The sequence below is a fragment of the Cheilinus undulatus genome, linkage group 9 (assembly GCF_018320785.1).
Source record: "Cheilinus undulatus linkage group 9, ASM1832078v1, whole genome shotgun sequence".
NCBI lineage: Eukaryota > Metazoa > Chordata > Actinopteri > Labriformes > Labridae > Cheilinus > Cheilinus undulatus.
In genome coordinates this window covers 23,315,760-23,337,147 of record NC_054873.1, presented here as the reverse complement: position 1 = coordinate 23,337,147, position 21,388 = coordinate 23,315,760, and the positions used below count along the sequence as shown (strand labels likewise).

At 36.8% G+C, this 21,388-nt stretch overlaps 1 protein-coding gene across 2 annotated transcripts; it reads right to left on the bottom strand.

Moving 5' to 3' along the window:
* Positions 1-6,587: 6,587 nt before the first annotated feature.
* On the bottom strand, positions 6,588-21,388 carry usp3 (ubiquitin specific peptidase 3). Of its 2 annotated transcripts, none has more exons than XM_041796379.1 (15): positions 20,982-21,388; positions 19,144-19,204; positions 18,549-18,686; positions 18,115-18,198; positions 16,963-17,044; positions 16,802-16,881; positions 14,994-15,107; positions 14,536-14,649; positions 14,229-14,378; positions 13,867-13,976; positions 13,508-13,588; positions 13,275-13,393; positions 13,045-13,158; positions 8,446-8,513; positions 6,588-7,846 (listed from the first exon to the last, which is right to left on the bottom strand). In XM_041796379.1, the coding sequence occupies exons 1-15, from the start codon at positions 21,067-21,069 to the stop codon at positions 7,381-7,383; spliced, it is 1,869 nt and encodes a 622-aa protein (XP_041652313.1). In that variant the 5' UTR covers positions 21,070-21,388; the 3' UTR covers positions 6,588-7,380. The 2 variants fall into 2 exon arrangements, with proteins under 2 accessions (XP_041652313.1, XP_041652314.1); XM_041796380.1 differs by having other exon boundaries at positions 13,867-13,973.

Here is a 21,388-nt window from a genome sequence, read left to right as displayed (position 1 = left end):
GCCCTAATGACTTTGCAACAAACCTTTAAGCTCTAAATCTCATCATACGAAATCGTGTTTTAATCAGAGTTGACAATTGCGCAATGTTTGAAGAAAAACTCTTCTTTGGGATCTTGAGATATTGCATTCACAAGAAAAGCAACAGATTGCTGGGAGGTATAGTGATCTTGACCTTTCCAAGACAGTCCGGCTGCAGACGATACACCTCTGATAGCCACTCTAACAGATTGTTCATCTGAGACACCGTCTCTTTCAGAATGGAGGTGCCGTAACCTGCCAACAAAGCATTTTAGATTGTTTAAAATTAAACTTTACCCATAAGAAAAGCCTGGCAGTTACATTCATGAAATAACCACATTACAAACTAAACTTTAGGCTACAGAGTAAACATTACGGGATAAGCAACATGTCATAAATAAAACAGAAAAAAACCTGATGTCACTAAGTTAGCTTTAGCAACATCAGCTTTAGCAAATTTAGCTAAAGTTAAGCTCACAAAACAGCTACTTACCTTATGTAGCTGCTTAATGAGTCTAGCTTTAGCTACATAAGCTATGTAGCTATGTTAACGACCTAGCTTAAGCAGCTATGTAAGCTATGCTTGCTACATTAAAATGTTTTCATTGAGGACAAGCTTTTTCCTACAAGCAGCCCATTTACTCAGAGTTATTTAACCATTTTGTAATCAGGGTTTGTAGGTCAGGTTTTTAACTTGTAACTGAAGTTTAATTCAACTTTATTTCAAAAGTCTTAGGGTGTATTTCCGTTCTGACAAAGATGGCTTCTCAGATGAACAGACTGTGAGAGTGGCTGTCAGAGATACTGTAGGTCTGCAGTCAGACCCCTCTTGTTCTTTCACCCATACTCCAAAAAACTGATTCACTTTGAGTCAGAGGGGATATTTGTGCAAAGTTTGAAGAGAATCCCTCTAAGGTGTTCTTAGGTAATCAGATTCACAAACAAGGGACCTAATGACCTAAACCACTGACCTCTAAAATGTATTTAGTTCAATCTTTAGTCAGAGTGGACATTTGTGCAAAGTTTAAAGAAAATCTCTGAAAGGGTTTCTGAAATATCACATTCTCAGGAACTGCCTGGAAAGCAAGAGATTAACATGAGGTCCAAAGACATGACCTTTGACCTATGACCTTCAAAATCGTATCAGATCAGCTTTGAGTCAGGGTTGACATTTTTGTAAAGTATTAAGAAAATCCCTTAAAGGGTTCTTGAGATATCAGGTTAAAAAGAAGATTGATGCCTAATGAATAAACCTCAAGTTTACATACAGTACAAATGCTGAGATGACTAAATAGTTCATTTTTATTTACCTGTTTACACAGTATCAACCCTAAACTCACTTTTTAAACAGGCACAGTCTGGAAGTCAGCCATTGTGCGTGATTAAAAAATGAGTCGAACAACACAATTTCATCGACCTACTTTTAGGACACTAGAACATTCACGTGTCATGTTCAAAATAATTACAGCCCCATAACCTCCACCTCGCAACCCTTCCTGTGAGTGAAAGCCACAAGAACAAACAAAAACTTTCCTTCAAAGAACATTGTGAACTATGACTCAGCCTTTGCATTGCTCAACTGGAGTGCAGAGGACATACCGAGAGGGCAAAAAGGCAAAAGCATCAAACATCTATGTCGTCACTCCATCCGGCATTACCAGTTATGTTCTTCCCCCACATGTTCTCACCAGTCCCACAAAAATGTAGGGTGTTGGGAAATGTTGTTTCTTGGCAGGCTGATAACAGAACGTACCATGACTCACCAGGTCATGGTGTTCCTAACCAGACCTCTCACAAACAATGGAATATGAGCTTATTACTAGCACCTGTGATCGAGCCTCTGAGACAGGAAAGAAAAAAGGCTACTTGTGTCATTAATGGGGACAGAGTAGCGAGCCCACGGCCACCTGTGAGCCGGCGAGGGAGAGCAGCTGTTCATCATCATACAGGAGTGCTTGTTCCTGCCTGAGCGTTGAGCCTGACTGGCTGGCACGTGTCCCAAGGGGGCTCTTATGTGTGAATGTGTCTGTGTTTGTGGGGGTGGAAAAAAAACGGCTTGCTAAAAGTTGGCCTCTCTCCTGTAATGTTGTATTCGGACATATCAAAGACTGTTTTGACATAATAAGGGTGCTGGGGTGGTTATATTAGGGGTATAAACACAGCGGGACTGTCTGATGTGCATGTGAGAAATTCATAATACTGACATATCAAGGCAATGGGAATATCAAACTTAGCACATATGGTTTCAATAGTTTGTCTGCAGAATTCATATAAAAGTTCTTCCAATGACAGAAACCAATAAATACAAACAGCAACAGTATTGGAGTAATAAATAACACATGTTTAGTGATATGGCTTTGTCTTTAAGTTCCATGACTGGTTTTATTTTTATGAAGATATCTATTTATCAATTCATTGTATAATAGTCAAACTGACTGTAATGGTCTTACCAACCAATTTCACAGTTACATAAAAAAACAGATTTAAGACAACACATCCTCATGAATAAAGAAAAAGAAACAAAAACAACACATAAAAGTGATGAATAATACCAGGAAAATTAAAGTCTGTGCCATACTCCAGATACCAAAATAAACCTAGCACTAAGAGTAAGTTAATTTGTGTTTGGTAGATTATTTCTTCGTTGTCCCAATACTTCTTGGCAAAAAATCTTATCCGACTGGAAAGCCTGTTTATTTCCTTTTTAAATGGTGCCATATTTGTAAGGAACATGCATTTGTGGGATGAGCAGCAGAGCTGAGTATGTGGGTTTCACTCATGAAACAGCTTATTCTGCTGTTGCTATTGACTCTTCTTTAGCGCACTCATTCTATCGCACAATGCATTATGAAAAGTAGTGACAACAACCAATGGTCACTAATCCAGCAATATTTACCATCATACATTGCAGTTGTTGCTCTCAAACATGACAAACGAATGAGAAGAGCAAAGGAACACATATTAAAACATTTTTAGGCTTTTTTGTTTGGTTGGTTTGTAAGAACATGCTAAGGACACCAAACGAAGTAACTTTTTTTCCCCATAATGATTACACAATCATCTATATGCAAAAATAAATGATATACACGAAACCATTTTGACTATTTTGCCACTAATGACACAAAACCTTTTTTTATCTATTTTTATTTTTAGTGAAAATACGTTACGTCATCAACTTTCAGTGAAATTCTACTGTTAATTTCAATCCTCAGCCGTTGTTATGGAAATCTACAAGCCATTGTTGCTCAAGGTTTTAATTGTGAGACAGCAATGACATCATCGCCCGCGCTGGAGTAGTGTCCCAAATTATTTTTGTGTTTTGCAGTTGAGTCCATTACATAGTCCACTATATGCTGCTCACTATATTGTGGATAGGGAGTAGGGAATGAGAGTGTGGTTTCGGACACAGCCTAGGTGTCTGCTCCAAGAATCAACACGCCACGTTTGACTGATCTGGTAGGGCCTGTGCAATAGAGCAACTTCAAGCTGGTGTTCCACAAAACTAAGTTGTAGCATTATTTGGAGTGAGCGCGAGTACCATCTCCAAACTGAAAGCCAAGTTCTGTTTAACGGGAGATGTAAGAGACAGGCCTCAAAGTGAAGACCAAAACCTAAGAAGACATTTTCCTCACCCTATCAGCACAAAGGAAACATAGGCTGTCTATGACAGATTTGCACCCAAGGTTTGCTGGATGATATGGCCTGCAGTGTGTACTTACTGTAGCTGTAGTTGGTTTGAATGATTCTTACACTTTTCTGTAATGTAAATAATGGCTTTATGTTTGTAATGCTCCTATTGCCCCAAATTTGCAAACAGTAACTAAGACATGGCAATACAGAATCCTAATTATCATTTACACAAACTTTGCTTTGTTCATAAGTAAGACATTCTCAGACACCTTTGTTTTCACGTGCTATTTACTATCCATACTTAAAGCATAAAATTCTGACCCTGTTTCAATATAAATTCCATCTGTCATAGACAGCTTAAGTGTCTTATCTTTTTTTTACAATAATAGTTTTGTTTAAATACAAGAATTGGTTATTCTTATCAAACCACCCATATGAGTTTGTCAGGATTTTGTGGCCATCCAAAGAAAAAAACAAAAAAAAAAACATTGAGTGCCCAAGACTTGAAGTTTTATTACATTTTTACACACTGAACAGAAATGTAAAAACTGGTTTCAACAACCCTTCCACCTGCAGCTAAGGATTAAGTCTTTCAGTCGTGTTTTTTCTACTTCTCTGTGCAATCGCATAAAGCCACAAGATGCTCGACTGAACACAAGAAAGAAAAAGAGAAAGGGTAGCAACTCACAAAGCTAGAACTGTAAAGAATCTATTTGTGCTATTTACTGTGACATTAGAAACAGAGTTGTCTACCTGTTTGGAAAGAACAGCTTCATGTTGTCAAATTGAAGTAATGGATTTGCCAGCATGCTACTAAAGGATTTTAGAAAAGAGTAGAAATTAAATTTTGGAAAAACTTTTGGTTCGGTCAGTTTCTTAAGAAAGTATTAAATATAATAACCATCCCTTCCTCCCAGCTAAACTGGATTCTGTGTTCTCATTGTGTCAAAGAGTAGGCATTTCTAAATTTAAAGATATGTACATTAATGGCATATTTGCAAGTTTCAGTGACTTATCACTTAAATTCTTTGTTCCTTTACCGTCAAATCTGGCATGTTTTTTCCTACGCTATGACCACAACTTTCCAAACAGGATTAGATGATTTCTGTTTATTCAAAAAGTCTGATCTTAAAAATATCGGATCATATTGCTTCCCTCAAAAATTAGTCCCTTCCAAAGATCAAGGCAGACTGGGAGAATGAATTAGGAGAGGTCATGGATGAAGATGTGTGAAGCTGTGGTCTACAAAGTGTCAGTGATAGTATCTCCTGCTCCAAGGTGTTAAATGCATTTTCTCGAACGATAGACCCATCTCACTGTTATCAAAATTCTCAAAAAGAATTGAAAAACATATTTTGTAAAAAGTCTAAATGAATCTACTTACAAACAACACACTATGTGAACGACAAAATGAATTCAGGTGAACTAGAACCTCTTCACTCACGCTAATAGATTTCATTGAAGAAATTACAAATGCAACTGAGAGAAACGAAATATGGTTGGGATATTTGTTGTTTTACAAGAAGCATTTGACACCATTGACTGTAAACTGTTACTGTATAAATTACAGAGATACAGTCTAACCTTTGAGGGTGCCACAGGGTTCAGTATTTGGACTATTGTAGTTCATATTGTATATTAACGATATTTGGCATTAAAATCCCTTAAGTGTGTTTTATTTGCTGATGACACAATGATCTTTTGTAGTGGGAACACCTGAAACTTCTGGATACAGTTGAGAAAGAACTACAGACAGCAGAGAAATAGTTTGATGCTAATGACAAACTAGAAAAGCACTCGGAGAGTGCAGACCTCTGCCATTAGTCCTATCTCCCAATAGTAAAGAATCCTTTAAAAAATTTCTGGATCCAGACGGTGATGCGGATCACTCCTAAAATCTAATCAGTTCTTCCTTATGCCATTTGTGACATTTCCTGAAAATTTCATCAAAATCCGTCCTTAACTTTTTAAGTTATGTTGCTAACAAACTAACAAACTAACAAACCCTGCTGATCACATAACCTCCTTAGCAGAGGTAATAAGACTTCCCCTTGGTAAAAGAAAATGCATATTTTTTGGAAACCTGGCATTTAGTCTTGACAGTAAACTAAATTCGAAGTCTCATATGAACTATGGCACAGCCAAAATTCCAATTCTTTACAAAGCTCAAGATTTCTTAAGCCAGAATTCTTTGTAGACTATTATTATTTACGCATTGTCCTGCACGACATACAGTGTAGAGGTCTGGGGGAAAAACGTTTAAAACAAAGACCAACTCTATTCTGCTACTGCAAAAGAAAGCCATATGAATCATAAGCAACAAACACGATTACGAGCTAACTAATCCTCTGTTCCTTCAGATGAATATACTAGAATTTACAGATTTAGTAGAATACAATACAAACAGTGTACAAAGCTTTAACTGAACAATTACCACAAAATATCCAGAATTTGTGTAAAATAAGGAAACATTGATATATGAAAAATAAACCAAAAATATGAACAAATATTCAGTCTCATTGTCTGTCAGTTAGGGGGGTGAACCTGTGAAATAATTATTCTAAAAATATAAATACATACAGTATACTGATCAGGCTTGAAAACTGTAAGAATCATTTAATTATGTAATATAACATGGAAAATTAAAATTTTGGCGACCTTGGAAATCCAGAATTTCCTTGTATATTGTTTTGTTTGTTGTGATTAAACCAAAAGTCCTCCAATCAATATACATTATTTATTTGTCTGGCATATTTTGTGGTTATAACTTTATAGGAACTTACACTAGGTAAACCAATGAATCCTCACTCAAAAATACTTTTTTCACTTTTAATTTTAATTTCTATATAAAGTGGATTGTGTCATTTGTTCTGTTAAGTAGGGAGTGGGAGGCGATTTTCCGTTTGTTGAATTTTAAAAGAAGGGAAAGAAATTCCATGTAATGTAAGCATATATTTTATTCTGTGTATTTATATTTCCAAATGAAACCATTACCTAAAAAAGAAGAGTGAAATTTGTCATTTCTTTTTCCAAGATAAATGAAAAACATCAAACATTTGAAAAAAAGATTCTTTGTTGTATTTCATATTGTTCACTTTCATTTCATCAAGGCTTGTTTTTCAAGTCCATTTAGAGCAAATCAACTCTTAATTACACTCCAGCATCAATACAGGCAAAAACATCTTGAGAATGATCTTTGTTCACATTGGTTCTGACTGACAAGGTAAAATATCTCTCTAAGGCTCAAATGAGAACTTTTGTCAGTCCATAAATGCACTGCATTTTGCATCCTAACATTTTCCTAAAGAACTGGAAAATAAGGGCAACGAGGTTCTGAAGTTGAAAATTATATTATAGAAAATTAAAAAAAAAAAATATTGTTATAGTGACAGTGTCTTGACATGATCCATCCCTTTTTTCTTGCCTAAACATTGGACCAACTGAGGTTTTACAGGCTAGTTTTTCTTTATTATTTTAAATAATGTCCATTTGAATCCATAAGATACAGAGAAGTCTGCCTCAACTGAGAGATTCATCATCATGGAAAGGAATACAAAAAGGAATACTAAACAAATAAAGCAGCAAATCTTACATGATGCTGTCATGCAGTTCTTTAAGAGCAAAATGCTCATACTTTAACATGAAATAAACTATTTGAATCAAACACTAGAAAATGTGACTGAGGTTAAGTACAAGTGGGTTGAGAAGCTGGTCTGAGGCAGTCTGACTAAATCATTGTGTAACCGCTTGCACTGCTTGGCTTGCTTCCTCTGTTGCCGCCTTGTCTGAGGTATCGCTATCTGCTGCAGCCTCCATTAAAGCTGTGTCAGCTTCATGTAAGTCAGCTTCGTCTTCGCCCACATTTCCCAATGCTGCATTATCAGGAGCTGGTACATCCACTGTTTCTATGTGTGAGGATGCCTCATCCATCAAATCCATATCTGTGGGAGCTCCGTCCGCCACAGCCTCCTCCTGACACACTACTAAGGAAACACTGTTCACTGCAGGATTTTCTGTGGCCATACTGATGGTGACAGTCTTGTCTGAGGCCACCTGGTTGGTCCTTTCCACGTAGAAGAGGATGTAGGCCTTGGCCTTCCTCACTGTGTCCTCAGTGGTCAGAGTCACCGTGCTGTCATTAAAGTGGTACCAGCGGCCCTCGTGGCTGCCATATGCTGTGTAATGTCCTGATCCAACCCTGTGAACACACACATTTATCTCACCTTGTGCTGTATGGTTACTTTTAACATTTACTTTATTGCTGCTGAAGTTAGGGGGACACGTTCAGCTCAACAGCAGCAGCAGTGCAACATGGCCACCTAGAGGCTAAGGGTGAAACAACAGCTGTTTGATTGACAGTTCTTACCAAACAATGCATTTTCTAGGACTCTCAGCTTTATGCCTTTCAGCATTTAGCGGCTGCATTAATATTTAAAAAGCAGCTGTCAACTAGGCTTTGCAACAAATTGGATCACATTAGTTTTGACAGGATGAATGACAGCCATCTGTGGTAGGCAGAGCTGGTTGGCAAATGGTTATATCTGGATTTATGATCCAGTGTTGGCTTTTGTAGCTATACAACAGTTAAGTCCGCTACTGTGAAAAAGGGAAAAAAGCATGCATATGAACATCATCATCATACATCAGCAAGAGGTAAACACACAAGTAAAAGATCCTGCAAAACTAAAGTATTGCATGTGTGCTTTTTAAAAAGGGGAAATAAATCTAAAAATAAAAGCTCATACTGGTTTCAACTTCTCCATTTCTATTTTATTTTGTGACTCTTCATTCACTCACCCAGATCCATGATGAACCACAACAGCAGAAAGGTCATACAGGCAGCTGTCTGGTAATGAATTTTCAGGCTAAAAACAAACAAAAATCATTAGTATAGATGAATGTTGGGTTTCTGACAGTATCTGATATTTACAAATTCATTCAAGCTAATACCAGTCTTGAAATCATTATATAAATGTAGGTTAGACTTAAAACTTCAGTCCTTAAGACAAACTTTAAAGTTTAAGGAATAAGGATGTACAAAGAAAATGACTTCAGCTTATGTGGCTTTGTTGGTCCGTCCTAAAACTCCACTTACTTATTTGCATATACATTTACAACTGATAGACCGATATTTACAGCCCATGAAATATCTACTGATACCATTATTAACTTTTTAAGCTATTTCTTTCTCATGGTCTTAATACACTCACAACTTCACCATTTGACGACTTACAGTGTAGAAGGAGGCAGACAAATACGATCATTTACATAAAACCTGTGCTACTCTTAAACCATTGTATTATACAGATTCACAACGACGAGAGGCTTTGCAACATCAGCAATACAAATACAAGAATAACTTGAAAGCTTAATTTCTAGCCTCCCTGAGGTGTTGTTGGACTTGTTGGACAAAACATAGATTAGAGCTGAACTGTTTTATAATGTGATGGTGATGTTTGCAAGATATGCAATGTTAAGACATGTGACCTGAAGCACTTCATGCTGCCACTTCTTTGTTGTTTGATGTAAACCAAAACCACTTTTTTCTGTTTCTTGATTTGACTGCTGTAAAGTCTGCCTGAAATTAGAAGTTAGTAAAATGTGCACTGTGTAGGTCAGGGTTCCCCAATTACTTTTTCCCCAAGGGCCAAAATATTTCAAGGACAGAAAGCCGAGGGCCAGACATCGGATTTTTTTTTTTCTTTTTACATTTTTTATTATATAAATAAATATATACTGTGCTTAACAGATTTATTAGACCCCCCTAACTCTAACCAAACTAAGGTTTATGCCACAGCTGCCCTAAATTAACAGCATTGGTAATTACCAAAATCATTTTTTATGTTTCTGCAATGGTTAATACACCAATATGTAGAAGCTCTTTAACAGAAATGATGTTTTTAATGCTAAATTATAATTATTATTGTTATCCATGAATTTTCAAATTTACTCATTTACACAAAAACTGCAAAAACAGTAAAGCACATTATTATTTCTTGATTAATATGTCAAATTATAGTTATTTACTTGCATTCCTGAAGAGAAAAGTGAGTTTTAGTGGTTGAATGTTATGCTTCATTAATATCTGACTTCTCAGAGAAGCCCAGTGAGCCGGCTCAAACTTGGGTGAATTCAGTTTGAAATCCCTCATTCCTGTTCAAAATGGGGAGAGCTCACTGAAAATGAAAGAGTCCGCATTAAAGCACTTCATGATGCTGGGTGGTCTTTGAGACAAATATGACATGTGGTCTAATAAATTTGTTAAGCACTGTAAAAAAAAAAAAAAAAAAAAAAAAATATATATATATATATATATATATAAATATATATATATATATAGAGAGAGAGAGAGAGAGAGAGAGAGAGAGACCGCCATTTGGGGATGGCTGGTGTAGGTAGTGTCTGTGTGTTTCCTAAATGTACACTGAGGCTATAGGAGACACTGCTGGCATCACAGATAAACCAGCATGACATGAAAGGCAGACACTCACATAGACAACGCTGTTTGGGTTGCAGTGGCAACTGAGGGTCATGTGGTAGGTTGTGTAACTTACCAGTAGCACATAAGGGCAACATTGGGATTAGGGGTCTCTTTACTGAGCACCTATCCCAGAGGACGGAAACCTTTTAAATTGAAAGAGACATTTACCTACCTCTAACAAATCAATGGAGAGTCGCAAAACACATTTGAACCTTACAATGAAGGTAACACAGCCTATCAAGTAGGGCTGGGTATTGCAAAGAACCTCACGATTCAATTCGATTTCGATTCTTTAGGTTGCGATTCAATTCGATATCGATTCAATATTGATTTAAATGCTTTGATGTTGATTCAGTAAGAAGTAGAAATACACAAATGACCTGTTGACAATTTTTAATAATTATTTTCATGCCCATGTGAACATATGTGATAGGTCACCTCACATTTTTCAGCAATAAAACATCTGAAAATGAAAATTTGCACAAAAATAACTTATTTGTGCATAAGGAATACAAAAGTAAAAAACATACCAGTTCTGTATAAACACTGAAAAAGTAAAGTGCATGTAAACTTTAATAATATTTCTTTCCTCTTGGAAATTGTGATAAACCTCACATAACATGGTTATGGTTGGTTGTTGTGACCCCCACTGGCCAGGAGGTGAATCGATTCAGAGGATTTGCTGAATCGATATTGAATTGAGGGGGGAAATATTGCGATGCATCGATTAATCAATATTTTTACCCACCCCTATTAACAAGCCTAAGCCTATCAACATACTACAGTATGTGACCACTCATTGGTATGTTTTACCACATAGCATATACTTACTCTCCAGCTAGTCATGTCATTTTACTCTTGGTTGGCATTTTAAACACTATAAATATTTTGTGGCACTTATGGGTTCAGAACTACATAAAACAACTGCACTTCTTCTATTAAAGTATTTATAAGTAGGGCTGAACGATTTGGAAAAATAATTTAATTGCAATATTTTTACCCAATATTGCAACTGTGATTTGAAATGTGATTATTCCTTAAGTTCCTCATCTTATGTATTTTCCAACAAACAAAAGCAATGAATCATTCTATATCATAACCAGCACAATATTATATTAAACTAGGGCTGAACAATTTTGAGAAAGTATCTTATTGTGATGATTTTAATTGTATTGCAGATTGGATGTGAAATGCTGTATTGAAGGGACTGATCATTTTTATGCCATACAAAGTACAGAAAATAGAGACAGTGAGATTTTTTTATACTGTTTTAAAAAATGGCACTTGAATGATTGCATGATTGTGTGATGCATAACACCTCTGCTGCATAAAAAGTTTTAAACTGGTATTTTGAAGCAAATTCCAGGTAAAAAAAAAGACATTGCACATTTTGTGATTTGAAGATTGCATCAGATTGCCCCGCCCTATTTACAAGTGCCATTATGAGCAAATTATTATTTGTGATTACTAATACAATTATAATTGTTGTTCCTTTTACACCCATACAGCCATAACGCACATATCAGACATGATTAGTGCGGGATATTGTGGTAGCCTGTTCATTTTTAGCTGCCACTTTCTCTACTTCATCTCCTCTCTCTATCACCCACTGCTGTTTGTCTGTTTGCATTGCATTCAGGAGTGCAGTAGTAAGAAAGATGCATTTTGGCTGGTTAAATAAACAATAGTCAACATGATCATTGGGTCAAAGAATGTATCAATGATGCATGGTGGAAACACCAGAGCAATCACGACAATCACTCAAAATAACCTTGAGAGAAAAGGGCCGTTTCTCCCTCCCTCAGTGTCTGAGTGACAGATGCCAGTCAGCTGTCTTCAGCACTGTGGACAGCACCACATATACACTCGTGCTGCCATTTTCACCGCATCAAAAATGTCATCTTTCACAACACAAATACCCTCTTGTACACTTCGCCTTGCATTTATTACATGCAAAAATATTTAAAGATCAAAAGCTTGAAATTACTTGTGGATAATGTCTCTACCTACAAACAAGGGGCAGACACTCTCCAATTTCTAGAGCTGACAACTATAAAAGTTTAACAAACACAAAGAGATTATCAGTTCATCCAGCCACACTATTTTCCAGTAGCAGTGCATCACTGGTCAGCCAGCAGAGGGTGGCATCGATCCCTCTGACAGTCAAGCAGATTGCATCTTTCTTTGTGGATAGAAATCCATCATCAGCTGACTTTCGAAGAAAGTTTCGGTTTGACTTAAATACCAGTTTGGCAATGCAGCCATTGTAATTACTGCATATAACAAAACCTCATACATCTCATTTTAAAGGTTTATTCTCCATTCTGTCAGCTTTGTTTGTGCCTAAGTTAGAATGCAGTCATTCAAACTCATATTTCACGACAACAATTCAGCTGTATGGTATTTAACTTAAGATTCTTCCTTGGTATGACTACTATCTTGCCTTCACAACCATGAGCATAAAGGTTTAAATATGACACAAAAGAACATCTGTTGCTCATTTCATGTTTCATATGAGAACTACATGTATAAAATTTCCCCTATGACTACTCTGTGAATGTTATTCACTTGAAATCTTCCAAAACATGGACCCTTAAAATAGCAGGCAGGCGTATTAACACAAGTGTTTGTGAAGCTGTTATTCATTTTGCATACAGTGTAATGGGTGCAGCCAGTGTTTTTCCACAGGGCTGCAGCTCATTTTCTCTCAGGCCAAACTGACAGAGCAAAGTTGACTTCTGACCTCTGACAGTTCTAACTTTGGCTCTAGTGAATGGGTCGTGTTGGTTTTAGGGTTTTCATCCTTATTATTTTAAACCAGATATAAATGTATTTGATGGAATTTTACTCTGCTGCAACCTGTCTGAAATAGCATTCTTGAATTTTATAATCAGCATTTACTTATTGGAGCTCACCTCAAGTAAGTATCCCCTCATGTCCAAGCCTTTCAGTGGGAACTCCACATAGGTATCCACCTTGTTTCTTAAAAAGGCTGTCCAGTGGAACCTTTTCAGGTGCAGACACAAAACCTACAATTGGAAATACAACCTCAAATTACAGCCAAACAATAATTTTTTACCCACTACTTTATGTTCATAAAATAAACAGTCATTTGGCATATAAGCACTGAGAATATCTCTCTTACCTTTGGCAGCTTCTGAATCCAGAACTTCTTTGTGGATTTCTGTCGCTTTTTACATTTATGGCAATAGTACAGCTCAGTTTCATCAAGTTCCTCCAGGTCAGTAAAGCTACGTAAGCAGTCTATAAGAAGCAGAAAAAATATAAATTGCTGTCAATAATCTAAACAGCACACAATTAGATATTAACCATTCAAAAATGCCATGAGTTATCTCAGTCAGTCAGAGATGAACTTACCACGCAGGGTACACGTGGGCCCTGGCTCCTGGTCCTTACTCCTCTTTTGTCTGAACTGACTGGGAATGTCCAAAGACAGATCTGAGAAAAAAAAAACAGATTAAAATACATTTTCTGTGCATACATCAGCCTTTTTATTTTTCTGCATTTACAATCTTTTATCTACTTTGATTTAGCAGAAACCAAATCTATTTTTGCCACAGTAAATATAGAAAACCATCATTTAGGCATTGTGTTTAAGTTCCTTCATCTCTTTGTTGTTAAAGTAAGTTAACCAGGGGAATGTCTTTCCAGTCACAAAATAACAGCGTCTTTTCAGCCTACTGTATGTGGTTACTCAGAAAAATGTGCTGCTTTACCAAGGAACGGATCCAACTTCCGAGATTCTGTCCCACATATCAGGCAGTTCACTTCGTTCTGAAGTATGCCACCAAAGATGGATGTGACAACACTGGCAGTCCCATTTCTGCTAAAAAAAAAATCAAAGGCAAACATAAAGTTTTTATAAATTAAAATTTAGTGTTTAAATTATCTGATTGGTGAGAATGTAGCAAATTTCTAACATGATTATTGAAACTTCTCAAGAGTTCAAACTCAAAGACTATACTTTTCTAAACTTTGCTGAATAAAAGTGTCTGGCTTGTTAGAAACTTGAAAACAACAGAAAGGTGGGAAGAAATCTTGGCAGGATCAACACAAGTGTAAAGTAACATAGGCTTACATGCTGTATTTTCCCTCTGCAGCGGGCAGCCTGACCCCATCCTGAGGTGACACTTGGTGCGATGCCCCGTTGCGACTTTGCTGGAGCTCCCTGTGAAGGTGATCCAGCAGGTAACGCATGAACTCGTGGGCATCCTGCTGCTGATAGCCCCTGAACACAAACACACAACAGTTACACTTAACAGTTCATTTTTAAAAGTTTGCCTAAAGCAGTATTGTAGCTGTTAGAAACTTTATTATAGTGACAATAAACAAAAGTCAAAAGGAAGTAATGTGAGTTATGTATTTATTGTAAGGTTTTGGCCTACCTGAAACTTGGCATGATTTTCCATATAGCATAAAACAAGGAGTCTGGACTGAAAGCAGTCTGGCTGCCCTGCCACAGGGAGCAAAGGGTTTTCCTGAACTCTTCCACCAAAGACCTGTCCATAGATAGATAGATAGATACTTTATTAATTCCAAAGGAAATCCATAGAGAAACCTCATTACCTTGCTGCACAAACTCTGGCTGTCTTACACTCCATCAAAGTATAGTCTTTTTATTTCTCTCTGACATCATTTCTCAACAACAAAAAGGTCCCATTGCTAGTGCTGCACTGCATCAAAATCAACATTTTTCTCAAACAAAAGTAGTGCTGTTGTAAGCCTCACAGCAAAAGTCAATTTTGAGCAGTTCTGACATTAATGTACTTGCTAAAATTAATTTCAGTTCAATTCACTGAACCCATTAATTCCCTCCCAACCCCCTTCCAGAAGAGGACCTTACACACTGGTGTCCCCTTGGCTGCGGGTGTGGTACATCCTCCTTCCTGCTGTCTTACCACTGCGCAAAGCAACTGCAGGCAACTCCTTGAAATAACAGCTGAACTGCTCGATGTTGCTGTTAAGAGGGAAACACATGTATGAGATATTTGCCAACTGAGATTTATAATACCAGACAATGTAAAAGAAGGAAGATCTATGATCAAATATGTGCAAGGTCAAATAATCTTAAGAGGGACAGAAAACATAAATTGACTTAAATGACTTGCAATAATGTTTTTTGTTGATGACACATTATTCTTGTATTCTAACTGCAGATAATTCAAGTGTATTTTACATTATTGCTGCTGACCCTGATTGTTTAGTTCAGGGTTCCTACACACATCTAAAAATAAAATTTAGACTCTTTAAAGACCTGAACTGAGAAAAATAATACCACTTTTTGCATGGTAAACAGTGAAATGAAAGGCATGAGATTTCTCAGTACATCTGACCAGGGCTGAATTTTCTGATTTAATGAACTGCACATGGCATAGGGTAAAACAGATTTTTTTGGTCACTGATGCTCTAATTCAATCATTTCTGGGGCATTTGATGCCCCTATTCTACCAGTTTACAGATTATTGATATTGCTGAGCATAACGCAAAACAGCTTGAATATCAAAAAGCAGAATACACTATTTGTCAGAGAAGACCTGTTAAAATATGGGTGGGCTGCAAGGATTTTTAAGCTGGCAACATGGTAGCCCAGATGTTAGAAAACTGACCTAGTGTCTTACAACAGTACCGAGTTTATTAAATCACAGTGAGATAAAATCGGAAGAGGGTCTGGGGTCCTTCCCCAGTAAATTTAGAACATCCAACACGGAATTCCCTTAATCATAGAGAATATTTATGCAACAATTTGTGAGGAAGATGATTAAAATAATCAAAGATTGGCTCAAAAACAAACATATGATAGGGGCATGTCTTAGTCAAAATGACTTTTAAATATATGAACTCCCACATGTAAAAATCTGACTTGCAAAGACTTTTTATGGCTTTAAATTTCAAAGGTGCAATTCAAGATTATTTAAGACTTTTTAAGGATCCACATGAACCCTGATATAACTGAAAGATTTTAAAATTCAACCTTGTGTATTTTTGTAGGTGATTGATATGTATGCTTTAATGTCTTTAGATTAATGCTTTTATTGTCAAGCTAGCTTTCAAAAACAGTTGTGCTGACGGCTGTAGCTGTTTAGCAAATACTGCCTGAACAATCAGTAACTGAACTTGTACTTCCCATGCCATCATTTCATTGTTAAAATACAGAACAAATACCGAGATGGTACTGCTGTCTATGCATCTAATGTATTTGTGTAAAAGAACTCAAAATAGATGGTAAAAAAGTGGACATATTTAAACTTCTGCATATCGTGTATTACACGATATATTATATATATTAACACATCTGGACTGTGAATGTTGATTAAATACAAAACTGAAATCAATGGAAAATAAGAGCTGATAAAGAAAGAAATGTACTTTGGCATGTTTAAGTAAATGGTCCATAATAGTAAAACAAATGCTACTACATGACTGTAGTATTATAGGACCCAGGACAATAGCTGTATGTGTAAGCTGTAAAAACCTGGGCTATGACTGTGTCTTGTTTCCAAGCAGCCTGAGTAATTCCCCTGACTGTGCCCCAGACTGTGTTAATAAAGGATGACTGGTCATGAGGCCCTGGGTCTACAAGGGCAGAGCAAATGCACCATGCTTCAACCCCCGTTTACCACCCACATACCTCATTTTCAGTGCAGAGCTTACCTGAGGGACTGCAGAATGGCATTCATGAAGCACGTGTTACCCAAGTTCCTCAGGCCTGTAGCACCTAAAGCAGCCCCTTCCTGACAAAGAAATGAATAGAGTTGTATTAAACATTGCTTCTTATGAAATCTGAAAACCTGAAAATATTTTCAGGCACTTACACTGTCTTTTAGCAACTTGCTGTCTTGATCTGCACTTTCCTGAAGTTTTCTTTTCCTCTGTCTGTCAGCTATCAATGCTGAGCTGCAAGATGGAAAAGCATCTTATCTGAGCACCAACAGTTTTAGAACAGTTACAAAACATTGATCATGTGAATTTTGACACGTGCATGTTTATGGCCCAGATATGCTTTGATCTCAAACACCTTTAATCTACCAAGATGGGGCAACAGTAGCTCAGACTGTTGGGACTTAGGTTAGGAACTTGAGGGTTCAAGTCCAAGGAAACAGATTACTTTCAGAGCTCTGCTAAGGTGCCCTTGAGAAACTGCTCTATTGACTTTCATGTGCAGCCCTTCACTATCACATCTGCATGATCATAGGATCTTGTGTGTGTGTGTGTGTGTGTGTGTGTGTGTGTGTGTGTGTGTATTTCTGGCCTATAGGTATGTGGCGGGATTAATAATAGAGCGTGCATTTTATTTCCCTTTGGGGATTAATAAATTGTAGGGGTGGGAGAAAAAAATCGATACGGCATAATATCGCGATATTTTGTCTGTTGATATACTGTATCGTCTTGTCCACCAAGAATCGATTCTTTAAAATCAATTGCTCATATGAACTGAAGTCTATGATAATGGGAAAATAAAATCAATTGTTTGAAGAGTGAGGTCAGCAGACGTGTCACTCATACAGCAGGAAAAAGTTAGTACAACAAACATGACAGCACCAGGGGAAGAACATTAGGAATGCAAGGAGGGCACGAATGAGATGGACATGAGGTTTGCAAGAAGTGCCTCATGAAGACAAAATACTGCGGAAATACGACAAACATGAGGGCAAGATTAAGCTAAATCAGCTAAACAGTTGAAAAAATTGTATAGATCGCAATATGTGATATCGCAATACTCACTGTATCACAAAATGTTTAAAATTGCAATAATATCGAAATGTGACCCAAATATCGCAATATCGTATTGTGGGGCCACTAGTGATTCCCACCCCTAATAAATCGTATGTTGAAAAAGGAGAAAAAATCCTAAATAATACAACATTTCCATTATTTTGTGTGTGGATTTTCAAGGTAAATGGCAGAACAGTTAACAGAAGGACACAACAGTATAACAAAACATAATTCTAGAGATTTGTACTTACTTTTCTAAACCTTGAAGCTGTTCCCTAAACTTCTGTACCTGCGCCAGCTTGGTGTCATTGACAACAAAGTCATCACATCTGTAACTACAAATCCACATCAGTCATGAAACATCATTACTTTATAAGATCTGGACACGTTCAAACATTGTACGGTAACTGAGGTACCATACCACAAATGTGTTTAATTTGTTTAACTGTAGTAGCATACAAACTTAACGACAGTTACAAATGTTATAATAGACATTTTTAAGTAATTGTTACCAATTTGTTGATACAATTTGGATCACTTGTTTTTGCTAATAATTAACAATGGTTCCTATAATCACATCATACACATCATTGATTTAGAAGTTCAAAAAAGCTTTGGTTACTGTACTTCAGCATGGCTCTACAGTGAGTCACCAACAGTAGACAGGGTCAGGAAGGACACTCACCAAAATAGCGTGTAGCTGCTGCAGTCCATGCAGACAGTATGATGGGATTTCTCTTTCTCTTGTTTCTCAGCCTTCTTTTGAGTTACACCAACAACCTGGCTCTCTTCAAAGTGTTTCTTTGCATGCCCATTGACATACCTATGAAAAGGAGATTGCTTTTTTAACATTCAACACTGGAACTACTTGTAAATAATTCAAGGTTAATAGATATTTGGACTGAGATATACCAACAAATGTTATCAAATAATCTACCATAGACAAATATTCCATCTTGAGAACAAAGGAGGTCCTCGTCAACTAAAGCGTGTATTATTTTGGGGAAATGCCCTTATTTGTTTATCTTCCAAAACTGGTGAGATAATCTAGGACTTTCGGGGCCATTTGTATCTTGAAAGCCATCGCATCAACCTGACAATTCTTTCTGTTTACAAAAAACCTTCATTAGCTTTGCAGGCCTTACATGTTTGTATAATTAACTTGTCTACCAGAGTCAAAAAGCTTACACAGCAAAAGCAAGAAACACCACCATTTTGTTTCAGTTACTGGTTTGATAGGTTTACTACAATGAAAACAGCAACAATACCCTCACGTTTACCTTCCACAGTGGACCACCAGACAGGTAAGGCAAATCCAAGGGCTTTTATTAGACCTGCAAACTAGAAATAAAACATGACACTGTATCAGAGTAGGGCAGGACAATACATGACACAAAAAATCTCAAAACTTTGAGCTCTCTTTTTTAAGAAATGGTTGTTATAATACTAGAAAATTATATGTTTTGAGACTATTCTAGTAAAAATCAAATGGTAATGAAACCTAAATGATGATACAATGACAAAAACAGAAGTCCTAGACACCCAATATTGCCCAATTTTGTAGGCGAACTTCTTCATAATGTCTAAATTGTGCAAAACAATTGGCAACATTTCTTTTCGTTGAGGTTGTCAAAATGTTATATCCCCTGAAGTACCGTATGTTTCAAAATGATTAAATCTGCCATATTCTAATGATTTCTGGTATCAGACAGCACAGAAATGTTATGATCTACATTCATATTTTAGACTAAAAGAGAAATTGCACTGTCTAAACTGCACATATATGTTGGGAACATTTGGTGGCTCTACTTTGGTTCCACTGCAAAGTGCCTCTTCCCATCTGGTTTTATTTTCCCTCTCCACAGTCTCACAAAAACTGGTTGGCTGGTTGGTTGGTTGGTTGGTTGGTTGAATGGATGGATGCTTTATCAGTCTCAGGGAAATTCAGATGACACGAGTTGTAGCCAATCAACACTTAAACCTGGGTGCCACTTAAACGATAAGCTTGTAGCATCATGGCCTGTTTTCCTGCTGGTACTGTGTTGCTCTGTGCCATGTCTAGGGTTGGGTATCGTTTGGGTTTTTTTCTGATGCTGGTACTAAATTGATACTTTTTATACTTTGCCGGTGCCCGTGTGGTGCCTGAATTGATACTTTTGAGAAAAAAAAAATTGTTGAAGTCAACAGGAGAATAAAAGCTGTCTAGGTATCGTAAATGACTTGGAGAAGTATCTTTATAAGATGCCAGTTAAACATAGGATAATAAAAGGAAACTGGTGTAACTTAACTTATAAATCACACAAATTTCGTAATGCATTTCTTACCTTTCATTCAATAAGAAAGGTAATGAAATGAAGTAGTGATATCTATGTTATAATTTGGTCTGGTAGGTATTGGATAAGTTGGTACTCATCCATAGTCATTTCTCATGTTGATAGAGCTAGGGCTTAATTGTTTATTTTTCATTGTTTTATTGATAATGCAATTTTACTTTTTCCAAATTAAAAACATTTTGTTCGTCAGAACGGCTGCATATTAGTTAAAATACTGAGTATCAGCCTTATGAACCACTAATAATAAGCAATATTGGTCGGCCCCCTAGTTGCCAACATATTTGTGCAATTTAGAAATGTGCATGAGTTTGCCTCAAATTTTGGATAATTTACAATAAATTACCCAAATACTGTGTATGTAGGACTTCTGCTTTTGTTTCTGTAGCATCAAAATGAATTTATATTATTTCGTTTTTGAGTAATAATATAGTAATAAATGACAAACGCTCCTGGATTAAATGGTTACTCCAAATTTGACTGAAAAATTCAGATACATTGTCAAATGATCTACAGATTTTGTTGTAAGTGGTGCTTACGGTCAGCAATATTTTTACTGATCATTAGGCCTGGCCGTCCTTTTTTCTCAGAGCAATATGTCTATACGATATTGCAATCCTAAGTATTAATAGGAAATACATCGGTATATCTTCAAACTACATGTATTGCCAAGCTTAAAGACAAATGTGGCGGTATCACTGTCAGTAGAGGATGGGAGATAAAACCTGTAATTTTTCTTTCCATTGACGTCAATTAAAGAGAGTGAAAGAGTGACTAACGGCTCTTACCGTTACAGCACCAGGAGGACGGAGTACCGTTGGGGAACCGGGAGGAATCCACGGGACTCACGTTTGAGTTCAGATGAGGGCACTCCATCAGCTTACAACTGCCAGATAAGTTATTGTGCACAGAATAAAGGCACCACTGGGAAAAGCGAAGCCCACAACAGTTAGCCAATTAACCAGAACCAGCTAACTAGCTACCGTTAGCTGACCAACAATTTCTGCTGGCGAACGCACGTTTTCCTGTCTTTGCTAATGCTAATACGTTTGGTCGCTGCTACGTTTCTTGCATAGTTTAAGAATTCATTAGTTTATAGACGACACGTCAATTGCCGTTTCCATTCTTTCATGTAAGATAAAATAGTAACGCTACCCTTGGTGTATATGGTATCAGACCCGTTTGCTACAAACAA

Bases quoted from the DNA above. Each gene is read 5' to 3' on its own strand.
- usp3 (XM_041796379.1), bottom strand. From the start codon at position 21,069: ATGGAGTGCCCTCATCTGAACTCAAACGTGAGTCCCGTGGATTCCTCC. The intron at 18,199-18,548 runs GTGAGTGTCCTT...GTGGATTTGTAG, and splicing joins AGCAGCTACACGCTATTTTG to TTACAGATGTGATGACTTTG. The intron at 13,977-14,228 runs GTAAGCCTATGT...TTTTTTTTTTAG, and splicing joins GCAGAGGGAAAATACAGCAT to CAGAAATGGGACTGCCAGTG.